The sequence below is a fragment of the Mesocricetus auratus genome, unplaced genomic scaffold (genome assembly GCF_017639785.1).
Source record: "Mesocricetus auratus isolate SY011 unplaced genomic scaffold, BCM_Maur_2.0 Super-Scaffold_100008, whole genome shotgun sequence".
NCBI classification, from domain to species: Eukaryota; Metazoa; Chordata; class Mammalia; order Rodentia; family Cricetidae; genus Mesocricetus; species Mesocricetus auratus.
Genome location: NW_024429192.1, coordinates 46,730,315 through 46,755,519, shown reverse-complemented (window position 1 = coordinate 46,755,519; position 25,205 = coordinate 46,730,315). Strand labels below are relative to the sequence as shown.

Sequence of the window (25,205 nt, the reverse complement as noted above, 5' to 3'; positions counted from 1 at the left end):
TGACACCATCCTTGATCTCTACCAGCACACACGTAAGCGTGTGCACACATACATGCATGCACATAAGACCTTTGTTCCCTTAAAGGTAAGTTCTCAAATACAGATGGCTTGTAAACACATAAAATGTTTAACATCCTAGGCTGTCAGAGAAATTAAAAGTACTTTACAATTCCATCTCGCCACAGTCAGAATGGCCTTGATCAGGAATACAAATGACAGCAAGTACTGGCATTGTGTGGGGAAAGTAGCGCTCTTATACATTGTTGTTGAGAGCATAAACTAGTGCAACTACTTTGGAAATCAACGTGGAGGACTCTCAACAAACTAAACAGAACTATCATGTGACCCAACTGTGCCATTCTTTGGTAAAGAAATCAATGGATTCTACACCCTACAGCAGAGATGCTTGCACAGCCGGGTTCACTATTGCTCTCTTCATGATAGCAAGGAAGTGGGATGAATCTAGTCCAGCTGATGAATGGATGAGAAATGTACATATACACAGTGGATTTTTACTCAACTGGAAAGAAAAACAAAATCTTACTTTAATGCCTTTGCTTTTGTTTTTTAAATGGTCATCCAAATCTTACTAAAAGGAAAGTTCCATAGTGAAGATAATGATTTAATGGATGTGATGTGGTGCTTTTTATGGTATAGAGTGAAGATTTAAAGGTAATGAACACTTGCAGTGTTCCTGCCCAGTTCCATAGCTGACTCCGAGCCCCCAAATAACACACAAGACACTATATTAATTGTAAGCTGTTGGTCGGTGACTAGGATTTCTTCCTGGCTAGCTCTGTCTTAAGTATTAACCCATAACTAGTAATATATGTATTTCTATAAGGTCTTATCTTACAGAGAACTCCAGACTCATGCGTCCTCTCTTCCCGGATCACATGGCAACTCCTAGAATCCTCCTCATCTCCTAGTCCCTCCTATCTTGCTTCCCTATTGGCCAACAGAGTTTTATTCATCAACACAAATGTACATTAAGAACACTGACTTTTCATACATCCTGTAAACCCCTCTCTTTTTTCTTTTAACCTTTTTTAGTTACCAGGTTTCATTGGGCCATTTTCATTCATACACATTGCTCTAACCTCTGTAAATTAAGTCTTCCATAATTTTCTGAACTGATTTTCCTGGAGTATTATAGTTTAAAGCCTTTATACACCTTTATTGTAAATTATGTGTAATATTAGATGTTATTGGCATGTTTACCCCAGTTAAGTCTTTCTCATGAGCCAATAGATATCTTCAGTTCCTTCTCCTTTCTGTTTTGGGTGAGTAGCTGGTCATAACATTTGCTGGCTTTTACTATATATATATTAGATCTTTATTAGATTTTTTGGTTTCCACGATCTTGTTATCTTCAGAGTTTAATGGCAGAAATTTTGTTCAGTATCCTCAGTTTCAGTTTGTCTGTTTTCTGGTGACTAGTCTGCAGTTAGGAGTTTTGGAGAATACTACAATAGTAGTGTGCTTGTCCTTTGCATTATAACAGGCAGTAATTGGTGTCACCTAGCTTCTCTTTGTTGTACTATTACTGTTTGCTCTGCATTATTAGAAGTGAGTCTGAGCTTTTACAACTTGCATAACAGAGGTTATGAGCGCACTGGGGAGAGGCTATGAGCTCGCCATTCTTCTGGAGAAAGGAGTGCCAAAGAATGTGCTCTGTGTTAAGGCACTATCAAGCTGGTAGACTTTGGGGGAGATACTGAATTACCACAAATACTCAGTTTCTAGTTCCAGATTCTTCCATGGCTCTTGTCTGAAACAGGCACTACTGTGGGGTTTTAATGGCATTTTCATTTTTTTGGCCTCTACCATATTGCCCAATTTACTGTAATAAATCTTGGAATTGTGTAGTGAGACTTCCAACTTTTTATTTTAAGCAGTTGTTTTTGGCAATTCTAGATTCTCTGCTTCATGTAGTAATTCTAGGATAAAACTGTATATACAATGGACTTTTCTGGGGTTTTGATAGAAAGTGCATTGAATCAATAGATCAAGTAAGGGAGGCTTCATATAACAAAGCTTCAAATCTGTAAGTGTATTTGATTTTTTTAATGAATTTATTTTGTTAGATATTTAGTTTTATGGAATTTGAGTATGATTACATCTTTTTGTCATTTCTAATTCCAATATTTTATTCCTTACATATGGGAATACAATTTACTGTGATACACTTCTGATTGTGTATCCTTGTTAGAGTCATTAAATTGCAGTGATTTTTAGGTGGGCTCAGCAGTTGAGACTCCTTGTTGCATTTTCCAGAGAACAAAAGTTTGGTTCCTAGTACTACCACAAGGTGGCTCACTACCGTCTGTAACTTCAACTCCAAAGGATCTGTTGTCCTCTTCTGACCTTCAGGGGCGTGTGCATTCACATACATTCCTTCCCACACACATAATTAAAAATAAGAAAGCCTTTAAAAAATTCTAGTCATTTATTGTTTATCCTTTCAGGTCTTCCTTCATAGAAAATTGTCACATACAAATAGTTTTACTTTTTTCTAATCAATTTCCTTTTTCTCATTGAACTGTCTAGGAACTGTCAAGTAGGAGTGATAAGTAGAACACACTTGCCTTTGTGATCTTTGAGAAAGATTAGTTTCTCAATTCTGTAGCATCAGCGGTAGTTTTGTATAAATGCCTTTGAACTGAGAGTTACTGAATATTTTGGTTTTTTTCTTATGTTTATTGAAATGATCAGTGTTTATTAGTACATTACTTTGGTTATTGAAACAACTTTGCATTCTTTGGATGAATTGTATATATATCTAATCTATTATATATATATATTACTTGAGTTCAGCTTCCTATTGTGTTGATGAATTCTGAATCTGTGCACAGTAGGCATATAAGTAGTTGAGAATGGCCTTGAAATTCTGAGCCTCTGGCCTCTGCCTCCAGAGTTTTGTGATTACAAATTTGTACCACACAGTGCTAGGAATCAAATTCTTTATACATCCGAGGACAATTTCTTCTTGGGTGAATTTGGTGATTCTTTTTGAATGATTTTGGCCATCGTGGAGGTATCTTGATGGAATTTCTACATAAAATGCATGACTACCATGCCACACCCCAACCCCAGTTATATACAATAAACATTTCTGAATGTTCTTTCTGGTGTTTTCTATTGAGTGCCAGATGGACTTTAGGGAAAGAGAACCTGAAATGCACGTGAACTCGCCAAATTATATTCAGATAGTTTTTTTCCCCTATTGTCCACCCTGTCATCACCACTTTGCTACCTGTTCTAGCTGGTATACATGGAGGGAGCATGAGTCAGTTCTCTCTGATCAGGTCAAATTTCGAACACGGTAACTTGTGTTCCCAGGTCTATAAAGTTTTGAATATGAATTTAGTTCTGTTCTTTAAGGATAACACCAACACTTCCCAGCTTCATTCTGAGGCTGAAGTACCTATTTTTTTCTAAGCGACAGTTCAATTCCACAATAGGTTGGTTATTCAGTTAGAACAAATGGTGGGAGATATTCTGCTCCCTGCAGTAAGTAATTTAATCCTGGAAGCATAAGTTAAGATGATGTGCACTATATTAACACTTACATGTAACATCTGATACTTATATTTTTTATCAGTGTAAAAATGATGCTTTTAAAAATCCAATTCAAATAAATTATTTGAGAGCTTTAAATGTCCTCATCAAAACTGGGCTCTCATAAAGATGCATAGAATGTGTGTGGGCTTATATATCAAAAGAGTGGCAAGAGATCAATTTATAACCGAAGTCTCATCAGAAAGTCCAAAACGCATGTCTGGATTATTCTTATACAGAGAATTTCTGCAAATCAGCAATGAAATCAGTGGGAGATTAGTGTGTTTCCATCGAAAAATTACCCCATAGCTCAGTAGCTTAAAGCAATGACCAGCACTCATCTCTTACAGTTTGAATCCTGTGGAGGTTTAAATGAAAATGGCTCCCATAGGTTCATGTATTAGAATGCTTGGTCATCAGGGAGTGGCACTCATTCAAAGGGATTAGGAGATGTGGTCTTTAGGAGTGGGCGTGGCCTTTTGGGAGGAAGTGTGCCACTGGTGTGCAGCTTTGGGGGTTTCAAATGTTCAAGCCAGTCCCAGATGCCCAGGCCAGCCCACATGAGCATGAGTGGCAGGCACTTCCTCTTTGAGCCAAGCCTGCCTCTAAGCCCAGAGACTGCTCAGGAAGAGACACTTGACCAGGGACACCAATGAGAAAAGGGCAGTGTTAACAGAGCCACCTGAGCCAATGGAACCTTGGGAGGGGGTGTAAAGGCCGGCCTAACTTCCTTAATAAATGAGTCTGCAGCATGTTCTGCTACTCGCTGACTCCAGGTGCCTGTGCCTTTGTTACTGGGTCTTCTCATCCCCTCCCCCAAGGGGTGTCCGAGCAGGATAATAAGCAAGAAGCATCAATCTTAATAAAGTCAGTATGGCCCTTTTAGTTTCCTCTATTTCTTAATACCATCTCTTTCTCTACCTCCCTTATATCCTATTCCTCTGCAACAAGCCCCGCCTCCTCAAAAGTAGCTCGTTACTTGGGATGCCATATGATGATGTAAATCCAGGAGAGTCATGACTCACACATTGAGAACCATTTGTCCAGCAGAGGGCAGTAGAACAGCACAAACTTGGAGCATGTGGGGGTTTGTATCTCAATCCTGCACCTCTTGTCCTTCACATTTAGCACAGAACGTTTGAATGTCCTCTTGTAACTAAACCAATTATGTTTCCCTGATAATACCTTTAAAGTTCTATTTCCAAGCGTGCTTGATGTTGAAGAACTACTTTCGAGATGCCAGGAATTGGGGGTTCCAGTTCTTTCCCTACTACCTTCTACCAGGATGAATATGTTATTGTTTGGTATGTTGGAATTTCTCGTAGCATTTTGGGGCAGGGGAGAGTTTTATATCTCAAATTTCTATGAAATTATTCTGTTAGATATTTTTATTGAGTTGTCTTGAATTTGTAGGTACTATTTTATAGAGAAACAACATTTAAACGGTGAGCTTATGTGTCACTACATGAATATCGTACAGAAATGGGCCTGGCGGGGAAATGGATATTTTGAAAAAACATCCGTGTCCCTTACTTCAGTTTCTAGACTGTTTCATGATAGACTCCAAGAAATTGGAATTCCTCCAGACATCTCCTGCTTAGAGAAAAAAAAACTCTAAAGAGCCAGTTGGAAGGTAAGCAGAAAGATTTTACATATATATCACTGTTAGACCACCTCCCTGAGGAGACACGGATGGGTCTACGGTGGGCAGGACTGCCTTGATCAGGACTGCTTGTATGTTCTTACCTGTGGCCTTCACTCCAGAATGCAGACGGTGGGCTTGTGACTGTAGCGGAAAGGTATCACTGTGTCTCTTTGTTCCTTTTCCCAGTGTGGTCACATCGAGTGAACCTCCCTTTCCTGCTTTCACTACTAAATTTGGCTGTTCTCATTGTCTTATTGAGGATGGATGGCAGAACCTGACTTCTAAACCCCAAGATTGTTTATTTAGGATGTCTATTTACTTTGATTTTTTAAATTTCTCTTTCTAAATATTTTTGGAATTATTTAATCAATTGCTGCAATATTTTAAAATTACAATTGTTGAACCCTTTCTTCTATATTTTCTTGATCTTTGTTTTTTTATAACAGGACCAGAAAGGCAACTGCTACCCCAGGATATCTGGGAAGACAAATGTTGAACTGAATGATAGAGAAACATAATTTTCTTTCTTCAGATTTTATGTTAAGAGCATTTAATATTTCATTATTAGGAGACAGTTCTCTGTGAGGTTCTCATGTTACTGTATCTTGCTATGGACTATATTTTCAAAGATACTTAGTGAAAAGCCTTGGCAGATACAGCATCTAAAGAATAGGTGCTCTGCTTATTATCCCATATAATAAAGACAATGTCTCTCCCTTTGGGTAGGGTGGTGCATGTTTAGTTATTTTTTATTGTAAGAAAATCTGGTTCCCTTAGTTCAAAGTTCTGTAATACAAATCACCTGGCATACAAATACCCTCTTGCTCTTGTATCACTTTTTGATAATTGAGGCTTTGGACACTGAAAATATAACCAATACTGCTTCTCCTACAAAAAGTAGCTGTTGGATTATGAGGCTAGTGTCTTCAGCCAGCATCTATAAGGTGTGATAGGCTAATTATTGGTTTGTAAACTGAGCAAAATATCATATTTGCAGGTTCAGTTCTTGCCAACAACCTTCATCAGACTGGAAAGGTCCCTTCTAATTGTAACTGAGATTTTACCCTGAATTAATAAGTCCTGCTGCATGCTTTTTTACCTATTAAAAATGGGGATCCGAATGGGGATTGGGAGGGGGGCTGGGAGGCCTGTTGGGGGAGGTGGGGGAGGAGAGGAGGGAGAGGGAGCTGGGCTTAACATGTGAAGCAAGCTTGTTTCTAATTTAAATAGAAATGCTTTTCTTTACCTAAAATATTTTACTAATTATATTGAGTTTTAATTGCTGAACTTCTTTGATATTCCTAGGCTATGTCCTATTTGTTTGCAATATGTTATTGAGTTTTTTAATCCAATATTTGCTTTGCTAATATTTTGTAAAGGACCTTATACATCTGTGTTCCTGGGAATCTTTTTTCCGGGAAGATTTTTGTTGCATATTTAATTTCTTCCTATAGACTTATTCAAAGATGCCAAATTTGTTTGCATAAAGTTATTCACTATATTTTCTTACCATTTTAACGTGTGGGAGCTGTTAGTACATGTTCCTTTTCATTTCTTCTGCTTGTAATCTCTAGTTCTCTTGGCTCCAGATGAATCACTTTCATTAATCTTTGCAAAGATTGTACTTCTGGCTTGCATACCTTTGTTTTGTTTTTTAATTTTATTATTTTCTCCTACTACTTTGGGCATATCTCTTTTTGCTTACATTTTTGCTCTGAATGTAACCTCATTAATTGTTATGTTTCTTCTTTTCTAAAATAAGCATTTACATTACAAATTCCAAGGCTAGAGAGTATGTAGTGTTAAGAATGCTTGCTACTCCTGCAGAGGACCGTTGCCAACACCTATTTCAGGTGGTTCACAACTGTCTATCACTCCAACTCCATGGGATCTGATGCCTCAGGCCTCCAAGGCACCTGCACTCATGTGCATATACCCATTTGCAAACATATGCACAAAATTAAAGATAGAACATATTTTAAATTATAAATCTCCATGTAAGCACTGCTGTGGCCTCATTCACAGATTGTGATGTGCTATACTTATCACTCAATTCATAATAGTTTCTTCACCAAACCTTAAGAAAGGTAATCTTATTGATAAAACTGTGTATATTTATACATAGTGAAATGATCAAACAAACTCGTTGACATGCTCTTATATTACATAGTTGCCTATTTCTTACTGTGAGAATGTTGGAGATCACTCTTTGGGCAATTTAAAAGTATCCAATAGACGGTCATTCGCTATAATCTCCAGTCTTTTTAATAGCCATGCAGAATTTATCTACCCTCATTTGAACATCCTAGGGCTTTATAGTTTCTCTTACGATTTCTTTGACCTGTGAACTCTTAAGAAGTCTGTTGTTTTTAACTTGGGGATTTTTCTAGATCTCTTAAAATTTTTCTAAGTTATTGAAACCAAAGTACACACTCTATGATTGCAATGATTTAAAAACAGTTTCATTGAAGTATAGCATTCTTGCTAGTGTTCTTCCTTCCTAGGCACAAAAACTTTATATCTTATCTTCCTTGCAAATGAGTGGACCATTTGATAGTTCTGATCTGCAAGCTGAGATGAAGCGGTGAAAAAGCCATGACTAAGTTACTAGTCTCTCTGCTCCCCTCATGATATATAGGAAAGATTCTGAGCTCCCACATTACTGCTGAAGGAATTTTTTCCCTATATTCATTTGACATTCCAGATGGTGGTAGAAAAGTGAGGGATACATATATGTTAAGTTGCTGGGATTTAAAGGTTGTTTGCAGTTGTAGTAAAGTCTAATATATTCTGATTAAAACAGAGAAAGCTTGAGTCTGAACTCAAAGTTTTAAAACTCTGTAACTTATCATTTTTGGTATCATCTTTTCCCTTTCACTACACACACAGGAATTGGGGTGGTTCTAGTAGTAGCCAGAGACAAAAGAGAAAGAAAAACTTGGTGAGGGTAAGCTAGATGTGAAGACTTTTGGAGGACATGAGTCATTCTCATTCATTCATTAACTTACTTGAGAAAGAGTACCTTCATTGTGCCTAGCATAATGCTTGACATTCGGTATGTATAAGAAAAGCAGTATTATAAATAACCACTGGCCATTCAAGTGGGAGGAAGATGGTAAAAACACTGACAGATTTCTGCAAGATGCTGGTACCTAGGAATCTGGAGTGAGTCACAGATCCTGTTATGTAAGCTGGTCTTTGTGGTTCAAGGTAATGCTTTGTTGTTGGTTTCCTGTGACTTTCAGGCCACTGTGATTTCAGATTAGCCTAGATTAGTTTTACAGACAAGGGCTCCAACTCTAGCCTTATACTTCAAGTATTATAGAGGAACAATGCAAAAACTCCTGAAAGAAAACCCTCTTCTAGCAGAAGGAAGAGAACATGGGCAGACTTACAAAGTTGAGAAAGTTTTTAGGGCATGTTTAATTTTTATTTGTGAAAAAGGAACTTATCCAGAGAAGATCAAAGGTTTGATAGTATCACTAAGACAATAAATGACGAAGCCATCATCAACCCACTGCCACTCAGTACCTCCAAAGTATCTTCATGTTTATTTTTATAAACTAAAATGAAAACCTAAGAGTCAGAAGTGAATTTGCAGAAAATTTTATAGCAGTTCTAAACACTTAATCATTTTTTTCTAGCAACTATTATTGATTTTAATGCAAGTACTGAACACAACTAACTGGGAAGACACAAGTGACCCTTTTCTGCGGATGGGTTGTGAGGCACTGCTGTACGTGTCACGGTCTCTGAAGGAGAATCTCACTTGCTGAATGCCCAGTCTGGTCATGCTGGCTATGTCACTGCTCTCTCATCAGCTGTAATATCTGGAGTGTCTGGCATAAGCAGAACAATGCTAAGTCTCTACTGTCTTCTCCATCCTTGATTCTTTGTCCCAAGGAGATGACATTTTGTTTGAACTATAGAATTTTGATTGTGCCTTTATGATGGTACTTATTTCTCACTATTTTTCTATTTCTGATTTTTGTTTACATGTAAAGTCTAAGTTATTAGCTCTACAGACGCAGTCCATCATATCTGTGCCTATAACAAGTAAGCTAAATAAATTTGACATACAGATTGCAGTTAAAATGTGGTTTTTTAGATACTACCACCCTTTCAAATGTTTGTGGCAGTTTGTAGGCGATACCAAATCTGTTCTTTCTTGAGTAGATTAGCCTAGAATCTTTATGCAACCTCAGTGACATTTTAGTAACCACTGTTCTATTCAACTCAAAGTCACTTGAGCTCTTCTCTAGTCCTGAGATGAACATTCTGCTTTCACTCCTTCCTCCTTTATTCTTCCACATTTGATGGGTTTTAACAAACTGTGATTATTATCCATTTAGAAGAAATCAGTTATTCCCACTTAACCAATGGGACTTCTTCAAGTTGCCTTCAAGTCCTTTTGCCATATCCTTAGTAACTTCATGTCCTTGGTTTGCATGTGTATTGGGGGAAATTCTCATTTTTACCTCTGATGTACTGCAATCAGCACAGGCTTGTACGAAGTAGTGTGCTGATTTCTCATCACCCACAAATAAACAATTGTTTAGGGGGGAAAAGGCTTTGTATCTTTTACTTCATTTGACTTTTGATATTATCTACTTGAGATTGAATTAGATGACACAAATTTAGAGCTTAGTCTTCAAGTTTTCTCTTGCTCCAGATGCCAGTCACAATCCGGGGTTGTTTATTTTATCTTTCTGACCCAATAAATATAAATCTTACAACTCTCATAACTCTTTTCTCTCTGATTTGGTTAGAGTCTCACAGAACTCAAGGGAATGCTTTCCCTGGTTTGTTGTAAAGGAAATTAAAACACAAGTGACCAATGGAGAGCTTTGATGTCCTCCCTCTCTAAGAGTACACCCACAAGCACTTCCATGTCTCTATCTAGAAGCTCTTAACTCCTTCTAGGAAGACAATACAAAGAATCAATGTAACTAAGAGTTGGTTCTTTGAGAAAATCAACAAGAGACAAACCTTTATCCAAACTTACCAAACGGCAAAAAATGAACATGAAAATTAACAAAATCAGAAATGAAAAAGGGTATATAACAATTGGACACTGAGGAAATCCAGAGAATCATCAGGCCATACTTTGAAAACCTGTACCCCTCAAAATTCAAAAATCTAAATGAAATGGACAATTTCCGGGATAGATATCAGTTACCAAAATTAAATCAAGAACAGATAAGCAATTTAAATAGACTTATAACCCCTAATGAAATAGAAGCAGTCATGAAAAGTTTCCCCACCAAAAAATGCCCAGGGCCAGATGGCTTCAATGCAGAATTCTACCAGAAATCCAAAGAACAGATAATGCCAATTCTTCTCAAAGAAGAATATTCCACACAATAGAAACAGAATGGTTATTGCCAAACTCTTTTTACAAGGCTTCAATAACCTTGATACCCAAGCTACACAAAGACACAACCAAGAAAGAGAACTACAGACCAATATCCCTCATGAACATTGATGCAAAAGTACCCAATAAAATACTGGCAAATCAAACACATCAGAAAACTCATCCACCATAATCAAGTAGGCTTCATCATACCTAAACATAATAAAGGCATTATATAGCAAACGGACAGCTAACGTCAAACTAAATGGAGAGAAACTCAATGTGATTCCTCTAAAACCAGGGACAAGACAAGGCTGTTTACTCTCTTTGTCTTTGTTTTTAAAATTACTTTTTGACTGAAATACAATTATATCACTTTTCCCTCCCTTTTCTCGTTCCAGCCCCTCCCAGCTACCCTCCCTCAAACCCATCCCTTTCCCATCCTCAAGTTGTTAGCCTCCTTTTCTTTATTATTGATACATACATAAGTATGTATGTGTATGTACAAATATATATGTATATGTGTATATATGTATTTGTGTGTACATGATTTCATGTCTGACCAATTTGCATTGAGCAACCAATAGGGGGGGCTCATTCCCTGGAGGCTAATTTTCCTTCTTCCAGCAGTCATTAATTGCCTATACTTTTTCTAGGGGTGTGGCCCCATCTAATCCCCTCTTTCATGCTAACATGTTCATTGATATTGTCATTGTTCTGGTCTTATTTATTCAGCCACTTTTAGGAGAGACCATTTCACAGCAGAATTCCTAGTATTCTGACTGACAATCCTTCTGCCCCCCCCCCCCCTTATTTGATGTTCCCTAAGCACTAGACGTAAGAACTGTGATGCAGATGTATCCATTGGGGCTGGTCTCCTCATGGTCTGTTAATCTCTGCATGTGTCCAGTTGTGGTTTTCTTTTTCTGTTATGAGATGCTTCTTGGATGAGGGGTCATAGCTTCACTTATCTGCGTGTTTAAAGATAAGTTTTAGGATGTGGTAAAGAATTATGGTAGTCCAGCAAAGTTAATTCTTTTATAAGATCCATGACCTCACTAGTTTCAGGAAGTTGGCTAGGTTTCCAGTAGTAGGCATGATTTTCTATCCTGTTCAGTGGGTCTTCAGTCAAATTAGGCATCTTTTGGTTGCCACTCACATTTAAGTGCCATTTCTTGCATCTTTATGCATAACTTGCCATGCTGCCAATTATTGTTGTCCATAGGAATGTCTTGACTGCTTGCACAGTATTTTCTGCAGTAATGGAAGCTAGATTGCAAAAAAGAGACTTTTAGGTCAGCTCCAGATCTAGTTATCCAAGTCCTGTATCTTAGGTGTGGTATGTCTTCAGCAATAGAGAGCCACTCTCAACTCCTGAGATACAGTCAGGGCCCACATCTATAAATATTGCTTTGCAAGTCACTTGACCACCCTGTCCAACCATTCTGATGGATGCTTCTCATGCCTGGTTCTGGGGTTTCATTACTCTCTGGTTCTTTTGGGGAGCATTGTTAGCCCAAGGGACATCCTTCTCCACAGATAATTTGCTCAGCAATGTTTAGTGCTAGCCTATTCACAGTAGATAGGAATGGAAACAACCTAAATTTCCTTCAGCTGATGAATGGATGATTAAAAACTGTGGTATATGTACACTATGAAATGGCATTCAGCTATAAAGAAAAATAAAATCATGTAAGTAATGGATGGTGCTAGAAAAGATTGTGTGGAGTAAGGTAACTCAGATTCAGCTCTCTCACTTGCAGTTCCTAGCTCCAAATCCTCAGATGTGTGCATACAACATGGAGTAGTGGCAGAAACCGGGAAAATATAGAGGAACTGTAGGCACATGTTGGAGTGGGGGTTGGGAGGTGTATACAGGATACAGGGGATATGAAATGGGAAACAGATTAACAGAGAGACTCCAACTGTGGAGAATGTTAGAAGGTAAATAGCAGGAGAGGAAGGGAAAAGGGACAAATAACACCAAAGTTGTTTAATAAAGCCTCAAGGAATCATATTATTTTATATTCACCAAAAAGTATAATATATTATAGAATTATATATATATATATGTCACATACACACAAAATGTTTGTATGGACACAGATTTCCTCTTGATTCACACGGAATGTTTACTGAGAATTGGACATTTACTGGTAATTTGGGTGGTAAAGTACAAAATAATATCACTCTATGACATTTGTTGGCATGGCAACAGATTACCACAAATTTAGTGTCTTAAAACCTAAGTGTGGTCTCACAATTTACTAGAGAGCAGAAGACAGAGAGAATCTTATGAAAATAATATTAAATACCAGAACGTTGATTCCCTGGAGACTCCATGGGAACATGAGTTCTTCATCTCTTTCGATTTCTAGAGGGTGTTGGTGACTCTAGATTTGTGGCTTTAGCTGCCACACTGCCTGTTCCTCCTATCCTGGGTAAGAATCTATGTCCTTTTTGTAAGGACTCTTGCAAGCTCATCAGGCCTACTTTAGTGGCTCAAGATAAATTAAGCTTGGCATCCTTTATTTTTTTAATTGGCATAAAGTGGGTATTTTTTTTAATTTTCATGCGTAATGTGATTTGTTGATCTTCCCCCTAGGCTCTTCTCATTCCCTGACTTGTTCTTCCTTCTAATTACTCTCCTGTCCCTCGTGGCTCTCTTTCTGATTTCATCCCACATGTGACCTATTACACTCCTCTTTACTTCAACACTTCCAACTCACTGTCCCAGTTCTGGTTTCTTGACCTATACCCACAATTGTACCCACGTAGACACACATACATTAAACATAAAAATCTAGGTCCCACATGTGAGAGAGGGAGCGCACTACATGTCTTTGTTACCCCAACTCAATACAATAATTTCCAGTTCCATCCATTTTCTTGAAAATTACATTCAGTATGTCTAAAATGCTCCACTGAATATGCATTTTCTTTCTCTATTCATCGGTTCATGTGCACATGGGCCCATTTTATTTCCTTACTACTATGAATACAACTGCAGCAAACAAGAATAGGCAAGTATCTCTGTGATAGAGAATTCTTGGGGTAGATGCCCATCGCTATAGCTATGATCGTTCTATTTTTCCATCCTTGAGAGACTTCCATTTTGCTTCCCATAGGTTTTTAAGTTATTCACAGGTATAATAAATATGTTGCCATGTAAGGTGGCAGGGGTTCAGGGTATTTAGAGTTAAGAGTAGGCACATATTGAAGGCTATGAGTCATCCCATTAAATACCTCTAGATTTCTTGATTACAGATCATCCAGAGAAAGGTTTTTATAATTTAGAAACAGCAGAATTGGATATATATGTATATTTTAAAGAACCCTTCCATAAATTAAAACTTACTATTAAAATGCTTTCCAGGGCTGGGCATTGGTGGTGCACACCTTTAATCCCAGTACTCGGGAAGTAGAGGCAGATGGACCTCTGTGAGTTTGAGGCCAGCCTGGTCTACAGAGCGAGTTCTAGGACAGCCTCCAAAACAATACAGAGAAACCCTGTCTCGGAAAAGAAAAAGGAAAAGGAAAAAAAAAGAAAAATGCTTTTCAGTAAAAACAAAGCACACTGGCCATCAAGAATACATTTTAGTGTTCATTTCTTCAATTTACCAACTCTATTTTGCGGAAGTTACCTAAAATACAGGAGAGGAAAATGTGTATGTCAAACATTAGAAAAATGTAGTGTATTACAAAGAGAAAAATCTTGTATCATAATATGTCAATCTATTCAAATATGTGCTCATGGAAAACATGTTTTCACTTAGAAAGGCCCATGGCAAGGGCAGGAGAACATTCTGATAGGGCAGCTAAGTGGGTAAAATCTGCAAGGGGTGAATGAACATGATACTCAGACCTGGGATTTCTGAGTTTCTCTCGAAATTGCACTTGCATTGATGACTTAGGTAGATGGTTATTAGAGTTTGTTGGAACTGACCTCAAATAACACCAAAGAGATAAACATAGCTGAAGCTCAACCAAGGCACTGCTGTGGCTCTACCAAGTGTTAAAATTTGCATGGTTGTATTTCTGAACTAGTGCTAATGATAGGCAGTTTGTGTCCTGAGTCCTGGGGTAGTCCCTTCTGCCTTGACTTCCCTGGGCCCTTCTTGTGACCTTAATTATGATTCTCTTTATTGAGCAACTAAAATGTCCTACTTCCGACTTCCAGGAAGCTTCTCCAGTGTTCTGGATTTCATATGCTGTTACTACTGCCCTTTCCTATACTGGTTAATGTATACTTATCACTCCCCCATACTCTTTCTTTCCTATGCTGGTTAATGTATACTTATCACCCTCCTCCCCATACTCTTTCTTTTTTGACTGGTTTATATATATTTATCACCCCCATACTCCTTCTTTTCTATATTGGTTAATGTATATTTATCACCAGGCCCCATAGTCTTTCTGAGTGAACCATCAAATTCTTTGATTTTACTATGTCCTACAAAAATAAATAGATAAATAAACCCCCAAATCAAAACGAATCAGCCAATCAAAAAATAGCCCTCATTTTGCATTGAATTACTGTCATTCACATGTGCCCTTTCTTATTGCAAAACCCCGAGGATGCTGGAGATATGGCTCAGTTGGTGGAGTGCTCAATTAGCATTTCAGAAATCTGGGTTGGATCCCCATAAATGGGGCATTGCAGTCCACAAGTGTAACCATGGCACTCTGGAGGTAGAAGAAGAGATAGTAAGAAATTTAAGGTCATCCTTGGCTACATAGTGAGTTTGGGCCAGCCTGGGCTGCATGAAACCCCACCTAAAGATAATAAGACATGTCAAGACAAATGTGATAGTATCCATAGTGTGGTTCTGAAACATACCTTCACTTTATTTTGTTAAATTCCCACTTTGCTCTTAGACACCCTTATTTTTATGGTTAAAATATTATGGATTCTCCATGTTTCTGTTTTTATGTCTGCTCTGCACATTGGCTAATATTTACTTTATCTTGAATTGATTGATTTAATCTTATTATTTTTATTATCTTTAATACCTTCCTACCTCCTATGAAACAGATGTCTGTTGTGAAAAATGTTGCCTGTTGAAAAAGAATGAAGAGATACAGAATACTATTGTATGTTTGATATTGGCACACTAGTATAAAATACTACTGCATTAAGAGATGCCAAAACAGGATCAAATATGCAAAGATTTTTATCATAGGGAAATTCCTGTCAGGAAAAAATGGGAAGTAGGAGAACTATTCAGTCATAGAGCAAGTTCATTTCAGGCAAAGAAAAATAGGAAGCAGTGTGAGTGTAAGGATCCAACATCACTATGCAAAGCAGTATTATACAGTTCATCGGCTAGTCTTGTATCTTCCAGGAATAAACCTACTTAGGCACCTCTATTGGGTTTAGCACAAAAGTAGTGCTGAAATGTCAGAGTTCAGACACTGAAGTATCTTGCTTAATTATTATCCTTATCATTGGAGACACATTATAATACTCTATGCCCCATGAAAACTTCCTTCCCCCAAGGCTCTAATGGCAGAATAATGTCATGGTTTCAGAACTTAGTATTTTGCTGAGATCTCAAAGCTGAGATATGTTGAAGCATATGTATATCCATAAAACTAAGAGACAAAGAAGTGTGCTAATCAGTCATAATGTTGGCTTCACAAAGGGAACAATGATATAGAATAATCATGTGGGAGGGAGACTGTGTGCAGGGAGAGACAGTTGCAATTGTGGAGTACGGGAGGTGTGTGAAAGCCTTGCTCAGTTGAAACTCCCTGGATTCTATGAGGGTGACTCTAGTGGGGACTCCTAGAAATGGAGGATATGGAGATACCAGATAATGAACTGACCATTTTTTGTAGCCAAGCAATGGTGGCACTGAACTTGTGTAAGTGGCTAACCAATGTTTGGTTTAACTTGAGGCTCACCCCACAAGTGGCAGTCCATGCCCTACATTGCTTGAATGGTTAGGAACCTGAGACTGGATAGCCCAAACACTACTGGAAAAAATAAATGAAATAATTCCAACAAAAATCTGCTATACTCACACATCAGTGCCTTTCCAGTTGTCAGAGAAGCTTCTTCTGGTAGCATACGGGAGGAGGAGCAGAAACCCACAGCCAGATATTACATGGAGGAAGAGTCTAAATTGGAGATCTCCATAAAATCCCTCCCCTCTAGTCGTCATACCAATCTTTCACATGGGTGTTAATATTCCTGTTTTACAGATGAAGCAATGTAGGTATTATGAAGAACGTATATTATATAGTTTCTGCATTATAAATTCCTAATACAGAGACTGGAATCTTCAGCCCTGCCAAGGAAGTGCCTCATTTTAACTTGCTATTGTGTTTTGTAGAGGTTTTGTACTGGTTTATTGATAATAGAATTAATAAAACAGTTTATGTTTTTATTTATTTTCTATCCCACACTCTGTGACTTCCTTTTCCTTAATTTATTCCTTAAAAAAATAAGAACTCTGTTGGAGATGTAATATTAAAAGAAGATATGATGTAATTTGTATTAAGATATCATAGTGAGTAAATGGGAGAAGCATAGTGTATACAAGTCTGCCGATAAAAACTGAATAAGATGTTCTTGGAGTGTGGAGTTTGTGTGTGTGCTTCCACAACCATTAGTGTTTGGATTACTAATAATGTCTTGGTATCTATCTTTTCCAAGTAAGAACTAACCATCATTTGAGGATAATTATTGATACAATTTCTGATCACTGTGCAAATCCCCTCAGTTAACCAACCAGCCTAATAGAATGGTATTATTACCATCTTTAGTCTACAAAACTAGGAATAGAGATATGAGTGGATTTGGTTCACTGGGAGAAGATATTGAAATGATTAGGAATACACATCTGTGTAAAGACAGAAGTTGAAGTAGGACAGGGAGAAATTAAACTGTGGTGCAGGCCTGACAACCTTGGATGCTGTGAAATAATCCTCTGTACACTGTGAGTATATATTACTCTCAGTTAATAAAAAGCTCACAGGCCAGTAGCTGGGTAAAAGTTAGGCAGGAAAGCCAAAGTGAGAATGAGAAGGAGGAGGGCTGAGTCAAAGGAGATGCCAGCCAGATGCCAAGAAAGTAGGACGTGTAGAAATGAGGTAACAAGCCACAAGACATGTGGCAATACGCAGATTAATAGAAATAGGTTAATTAAGAGTTAGCTAGCAACAAGTCTGAGCTATCAGCTGAGCGTTTATAGACAATATTAAGCCCCTGAGTTAGTTGTTTTGGAAGTAGCTGCCAGTTATTTGGGAGCAGGAGGTTGGGACAGGAAAACTCCACCTGCACCTGGCCAACTCAAGGATGCATTCTAGGGCAAGAATGTTCCTCCAGCATTCCATGTTGAGTGAAAATAACCATTGATTTGCATACATCCCTTGGTCCGTTGTTTTGCATGCAGAGCATCAAGAACAGCATGACCTCGAGTAAAGTGCTTCTCAATGGAGAACACACTGAGGGAGTTAATGTCTGAGGCCTGAGTTAACTGCCATTCCCAGAGCTCAGAGAAAACACATCTGTAGAGGACAATCTATGTGGGGTATCCTTGGGCTCTAAGAATTTAATAAGCATGACAACTAGTGAGTATCAAATATTTGCTACCACATGTCAAAAATTGACCAATTCCACCAACCAGTTGATGTCTAACCACACTTTCAATCCAATGTGTCAGAGACATGTTTGTATGTTTTTCAAAATAGTACTCTGGCCACAGCTGTGTGGAATCTGAACCCAGCAGGTTAAGGGCTGGATCTAACAGTCAATCATTTTCTTTTCTTTTTATTTTTCTGCTTTATATTTATTATTATTATTATTGGTTTTCTAAGACAGGGTTTCTCTGTGGCTTTGGAGGTTGTCCTGGAACTAGCTCTTGTAGACAGGCTGGTCTCAAACTCACAGAGATCCACCTGCCTCTGCCTCCCGAGTGCTGGGATTAAAGGTGTGAGCCACCACTGCCCAGCCATTTTTATTATTTTTTAAACCATCTTATTTTACATACCAATCCCAGTTCCTATGCCCTCCCTTTCTGCCACTCCCCCCACTCTCTCTCCACCCCACCCCACCTCCTGTGGGGAATCATCAAAATCTGTTACATCAAGGTGGGTCCAAGGCCTTCCCCACTGTATCTAGGCTGAGCAAGGGAATGGGCCTCCATAAAGCCAGTTCATGCACAAGGGATAAATACTAGTCCCACTACCAAAGGACCCATATACTGTCCAAGCACCCCCAACTGTCATCTACATAGAGGGGGCCTAGTTCGGTCTTATGGGGATTCTGCAGCTGTCAGTCTGGAGTCAGTAAGCTCTCACTTGCTTGAGTCAGTTGTTTCTGTGGGTTTCCCCATCATGGTTTGGGAGTCCGTTATTTTCTAACATCGCTCAGGCTGATTGTAAAGACCAGCCATATCTAGATGCCACTGCTAGCAATAACGTTAGTGAGGAAAGTACAGACATTAGAACAACGATGGTCTTAGACGCAGAGTAGTGCTTCTCGTAGAGGCTATGGACTATTATTTGGGTGTGGTTTTAAAAAATCAGGACTGATGGGTCTGATGTTGTCAAACACAATTGTATCTAAGTTTGTGGCTGCTGCTAAGTTTCAATCACCTGGAGGAATTACTACAGAAAATAAGGTTGCTTTATGATTCACAAAAGTAACCGTTAGCAAGTAAGTTGACTAATTTGTTGTGCAAGTTGCTCTTGAATGTTTGTAAAGCTAATTTGCATTTTGCCAAACCCTATTTTACTTTTTGTCATTCAACCTAAAACTATCAATTCCTGTTTTAAAGTTTGTGTTTTAAAAACTGTGCCTAGTATACAAAGAATCACTTCTAAGAATTCAGTAAACTTTTCAAATATGTTCATTGACATGGAAATTACAATTTTAAGATCAAATGGTATATGATTATGGGGGCGGTGATTTGAGATAAAAAGCCTAGCTACTGGTTAAGTTATAAACACAAAGCAATACAGACTTGTTACTGAGCAATGCATTTCTGAATCTGGCCTTTTTCAATTCTTTACTAGAATAAAGACGAGTGAGATTCTGAGGCATAGTCTTGGCTAGTGGCACGTTCAGTACTGCCAGCTGTGAAGGGATAAACAGCCAGGCACACTGATAAGACTATCAGAACGGACATCACTTAAAATCCATTGTGATGTTTTTAAGAATTAAGTCTAGACTCCTTTATATGAGGATAAAGTCATGAGGCTGGGAAGATGGTTCAGCCAGTAAAGTACTTGAGGACCCAACACAGATTCCCAGAAGATATATAAAAGCCCAGATAGAGTGATATCTATTGGTAATCCCAGTGCTAGGGAGTGAGTGAGAGAGGAGTGGGTTCCTGGAGTTCACAGCCAGTATACTGTGGCTCAGTGAGACACCCTGTCTAAAGACATAAGGTAGAAAATGACTGAGAAAGAAACCCGACCCAGGAACACACTCAGAGTGCACACAGCATGTCTGCACATCTACATGAACATTTGCATGCACCACACACACCAAAAGCAGAAGGAGGAAGAGGAGGCGGAGGCGGGAGAGGGAGGAGAACAACCACCAGGGTAGAGAATTATGAAGGTCTCTACCTGACAGGCTTTACTTTTGGTTTGGATGGTATATTGGGCTTTACGATTGGGCGTTTCAAGACTTTTCTTTTAAACCTCTCAGACCAGTTTGAAAGGACAATGAACCTTGCTTTAACTGCCACAGGAATTGTGCACCTATTCTGAGCAAGGAAGAGTAATGAGTAGTATAAAATACACCATATACAGTGTGCTTCCTTGGTCAGCAGTCAGCTTCTAAGAACTCTGTAGACTGTATTATCTGGTGTATCTGGGGTATGTGGCTGTTAATATTGGTTGGCCAACTTCCTTAAATTCAGGAGTAGTGTGTTCATTCATGTTTGTATCTCCAACTACTGTGGCTTATCTGTTTGAATCAATGTATACACAATAACTACATAACTGGAGTTTGGCCTTGGATGGGTATCACCAACTTCCGAGGGAAAGATTTCTCAATTTCTATCAATGACTACAAATGGACACATGATACAAAATGAGCCTTTTCATTTGGAATTACATAAGTACCTGTTGTTACATGCTTGTGATTGAATGTGGGCCAGGAGTCCATAGCCCCCCCAGCTATCTAATTTAGAACTTTTCCATTTCTTACTTTCCTGATTAATCTAGACAACAACCATGTAAAGCATACTGCAAATGGAAGTTTCCCTTAATTGGTATTCAAGGTCTCATTTGGCTTAGAACTTTAATATTTAGAGAGAACATGTAGCCAGCATTAATGGTGATCATGTTCCGTTGATAGGTATCTCCAGAGTGAAGGAGGCCCCGTCTTCTTCTGTTGGTGAAGTACATCCTGTCAGTCATTTTCTCCATAACCTCAGATAAGTCTTCATTGTTTTCATGTCATTGAGCATTCTCATCTTACTTCGACATGATGGGGTGGGGGTGGGGGGCTCTCAGATACACTGCATAGAAGTATCATAACCCACAAGCCATGAAAAGGGGATATGTATGTTTATCATAGGTACTTTTACCATTAACTTCCCAACCCTGATTTGATCAAAAGCTAAACCTAAAGGCTGGAAACTTGGATTTCTTTCAAGTTTAATTGTTTGAGAAAAAAAAAAAAAAACCTCAAAGTGATGCAAGAATGGTGGCAGAGCGGAAGAAGCAGCAGGGACCCAGCTGCGCTGCACATCAGAGGGACTGAAAGTGAAGAGCAGATTGGATCAGCAGCAAAACCACAGCAGAGTCTCTGCTCACAAAGCCATTCAGGCTCTTCGTCCTGTCCTCTCCCACCCGTTCTCCTCATCTGTTTCTCCCCTAAGATGCTGCCAGGGTAGAATGCACCACCCAGCTCCGAAGATTCCCTAGGAGGAAGAGGAGTCTTCTGCTTGAGGAGATCACCTCTGCCTCATAGGTGCTGGGAATGAAGACACTGCCTGCCATGCTTGGGACTCCAGGGTTACTTAGGGAACTCTTAATCCTCCATCTGGGCCTTTGGAGCGTCCTTGGTAAGGCACCTCCTAAGAGGACTTCTGATTGTCTTCCTAAGTGTTCATGTCTGTGACAGTTGTGCTTGTTGAGCTTGTTCAGTGGAGAGGGACATTTACATCCAGGGTGTAGCTCAGAGTGTTTAACTTTGCCTCTTGTAAATGCTAGAGGATGTAAGTGAAATTAGAACATGCTATTCACCTACCTACAAGAGCAGGCACTGAATCCGTAGCTTGGCCAAGTTTCCTGAAAACATATCCTGAGGGTAAGTAAAGATATTTTAGCAGATATTATGAATACTTAAGTACAAATTCATCACTATTACTCATGAAATCTCTCTGGCTACCATACTAATGGGAAAGAAATCTCATGTTCACTCCATACAGATATCAGTAGGATGCTGTAGTGCTTAATTGGGTGGGAAAGGTCTTGGATACCTGAGTTTATAATTGTGGCCATGGTTACACTCAAATAATGTTCAATCTAAATAAAATCCCTCCGTGTTTCTGTGAGATGTACCATGAGAACACTGAACAAGCATCGTTCTGTGACCTAGAGGAGAAGAGCACTGGTGGTACTTCCTTTTCTTGGACGAGATGACTTATAAGAGATTGCCAACCTAACATAGAAAGCAGTTCTCCAGAGGTGACCCTTATTCATCCCTACAAAGCCTCTTTGTGAGCAAAACCTGCAAATCCTTCTTTATCTTGCCATTTCTTGTGACTTTACACCTGCAAGGAACCGTGCACTGTTGAGGGAAAGGCCTGAGGAATGCTTAGCAGAAGTTCCTTATTCCTCAGTTAATTCTAGTCTCAAGCGTATCTCAAGCAATTACCTCCCACCAGAACACATGTATCAGCTTTGCACACTTGTTTTAAAGTGGTAAATAGAACCACTGAGGTCTTGTGGAATATCATCTTGAGTTCTAGAACTATGAAGTTTGGAATTTAACTCTGATGTCACCAAACCACACATCTAGGGGCAGAATAAAAGCATCTCATCAGTCTTCCAAGCCCTTATGTATTAATAATCCATCACATAGCTACATCTAGTGTCAAATATTAAACTAAATCTATCTAATTCTGAGGGGTTATTGTAGACTGGCCTCTGTGGAACAAAATAAATTTTAATTCTGCATCACAAGTGTGCTGTATTCCATATTCCATTCTTTTCCCAGTGTGCTATAACCTAGTATTCATGCACACAACCTTGGTTGTCAGAATTGGATTCTTTAGTGGCTCTGTCACTTACATTATAGATCCAGTTAAGTTTCTTTTCCTTTCTTAGCTCTCATTACATCTAAAACATGTGATAATTATATGATATCACTTTGTTATGCCTATAGTGCCTAGCTATGATAAATACATGAAATTAAAGTTTGATAAATGTTAATGGAATTTTGCTAGCATTTTTTCATCAGTACCTCCCACAAAATCCAATTAAGTGAGAATGAAGTTCTAACATAAACACTTTAAGTAGTTCTGGTTTTAATCCTTTTCATCTTTTTAAAAATGTCAGGTATTATATATATGTATGAAGTATGATGCAGAGCTATAATACTGACACATATTATAGAATGTGTAAATCAAGTGAACTAACTTACCTATCACCTCATGTACTTATTATTTTAAATCTATCCAGTTACTATTTTTAAAGTAATTAGCTGCAGTCACTGTACTTCAACTAAAACTTTTTACTTCTATCCAGCTTTGACTTCATGCTTTGTGATCAATGTTTCCCTAATATTTGTTTCAAAGGTAAAATAATTAATAAAATATCTTTCATGAAACTTTTAGATCCAAATGCAATAATCAATATATGTAGAAGATGAAAGATATAAGCATTGGCCAGGTGTCTTGTACAGAATTTGATAAGGTGGATTGCAGTGTTACCTAGGTTGAATTAATGGATTAGTGGATTACAGTGGTTCTCTGAATTATGAATGTAGATTGGATGCTGGTGGTATGACTCAGTGGGTAGTGGGTAGTGGTGCCTGCTGCCAAACCTGAAAACTTGTGTTCAATCCTGGGACCCACATGGTAGAAAGTGAGAACCAAATTCTACATCCTGAAAGTTATCCTCCTACATTTAAACAAGTGTTGTGCACACCTACACACATGCATACATACAGTAAATAAATGAATGCAATAAAATATATTTTAAAAGAATATCAGTTGAGATAGGAGCATTTCATGAGGTTTGTAAAGGTGGCTCAGTGGTAGAGCCTGACATTTGTGAGGGCTTAGGCTATATCCTCAACACCCTGCTGTCCTCTCTCTCCAAAGGAAGAAAGTAAATGGTAATCTTTGGTAAACATGTGTTATTCTGGACAAAACTTATGGCAGTTCCATCCCTTAAAATTATACTAATGATATAAAGAGACTTTATATCTTGAAGAATTCCTGACTTTCCATACGTACTGAATTCTTTATAGGAGTGTATTCTCAAACTGTTTAAGGATGGTTTAAACATATTTCCCATGGTTATAGTGATATGATATGCTCGGGAGGTGTGCTTTTTGTGTTTGTCAAAAAAGAAAATAATAGAGGAACTCTTCCCCAGTTTCAAGAATGTCATTTCTCTCTGGATGGAAATAGAGTATAAACACCTGTGTCTTGTGATGCTAAGAAGTTCTGAGTACAGGTAGAGATTGCTCAGTCTCTGAGGGCCTGGACCACTCATTTAGTCAGGCTCAACTTGGACTTCAACATGTGTGTGTGTGTGTGTGTGTGTGTGTGTGTTTGATATGGAGTAAAGGTAGTACAAAATCTTTGATTGATAGTTGATGGTTGTGATAAAAACAGTCATGCTGTGGCCCAGTAAAGAGACAACATTTATAGCCTGGCTCCTTTGAGAAAACAGTGGATATAGAGTTATATTGCCAACTTGGCCTTGCCTGTGTCTTCTTTCTCCTGAAGGTGAGCACTGTGATGTTTTTGCGTGGGGTCACTTTTAAATTGGGTCAGAGCAGAAAGGTGCTCTGAGTCAGTCTATCATCCCTTGACAATGTAGCATGTCCTCACCTCACTTTAAAACATTTTTATTTTTAAACTTTGTTTATATTGTATGTGTGAATGTATGTGTGTCTGCCATGTTGTGGGTGCCCATAGAGTCCAGAGAAGGGCATTGGACCCCCTGACGCTTCCATTATGAGCCACCTGATGTGGATGCTGGGAACTGACCCTGGGACCCCTAGAAGAACAACGGCAAGTGCTCTTACTTGCTGAGTTATTTCTCCAGCTCCTCTCTGACTCAGCTTCATGACTCCAGTTCGTCCTGTTAAAATGTTCACACTAGAAACAGAGCTGTGTCTTCCCCCAAATTCCAAACACCTTTTGAGTCTGCTATTTACGCAAATAGTGAGAAATATACTCGTAAGCTTTGGGATTTCCTGGATTGAGTACAAACAGATTAAGCCATGTGCTGATTACATCCTTGACTTGACTCACTAGCATTGTGAGACTCTTTAAATTCCCGTCACTTCCTTTACTGCACTGTAAAAGGATCCTCTATTGTATTACTGAAGTTGAAACTATTACCAAACCTTCTCGGGACTTTCCTGTTTAACTCCCATTACCTGTATGCTTTGTTGTTACTTGGAGTTTAAAACTGTTGAGAATAATGTTGAAAAGTATT

General features: G+C 38.5%; 1 protein-coding gene across 8 annotated transcripts in view; it reads left to right on the top strand.

Annotated features, from left to right (window-relative positions):
- The first annotated feature begins 4,555 nt into the window (after positions 1–4,555).
- Positions 4,556–25,205, top strand: part of Btla (B and T lymphocyte associated) — a 40,698-nt gene continuing 20,048 nt past the window's right edge. For 2 of the 8 annotated variants that reach the window (XR_005878918.1, XM_013116855.3), the window contains exons 1-3: positions 4,573–4,865; positions 5,100–5,194; positions 20,878–21,589. Coding sequence is in view for 7 of the 8 variants with exons in the window: in XM_013116855.3 (XP_012972309.1) it covers positions 21,505–21,589 (85 nt within the window). In the remaining variant the exon portion in view is untranslated. Of the gene's footprint in view, positions 4,866–4,974; positions 5,007–5,099; positions 5,195–20,877; positions 21,590–25,205 lie in introns of all 8 variants that reach the window. The other 6 variants (XM_040750765.1, XM_040750769.1, XM_021229908.2 and 3 more) reach the window with 6 other exon arrangements.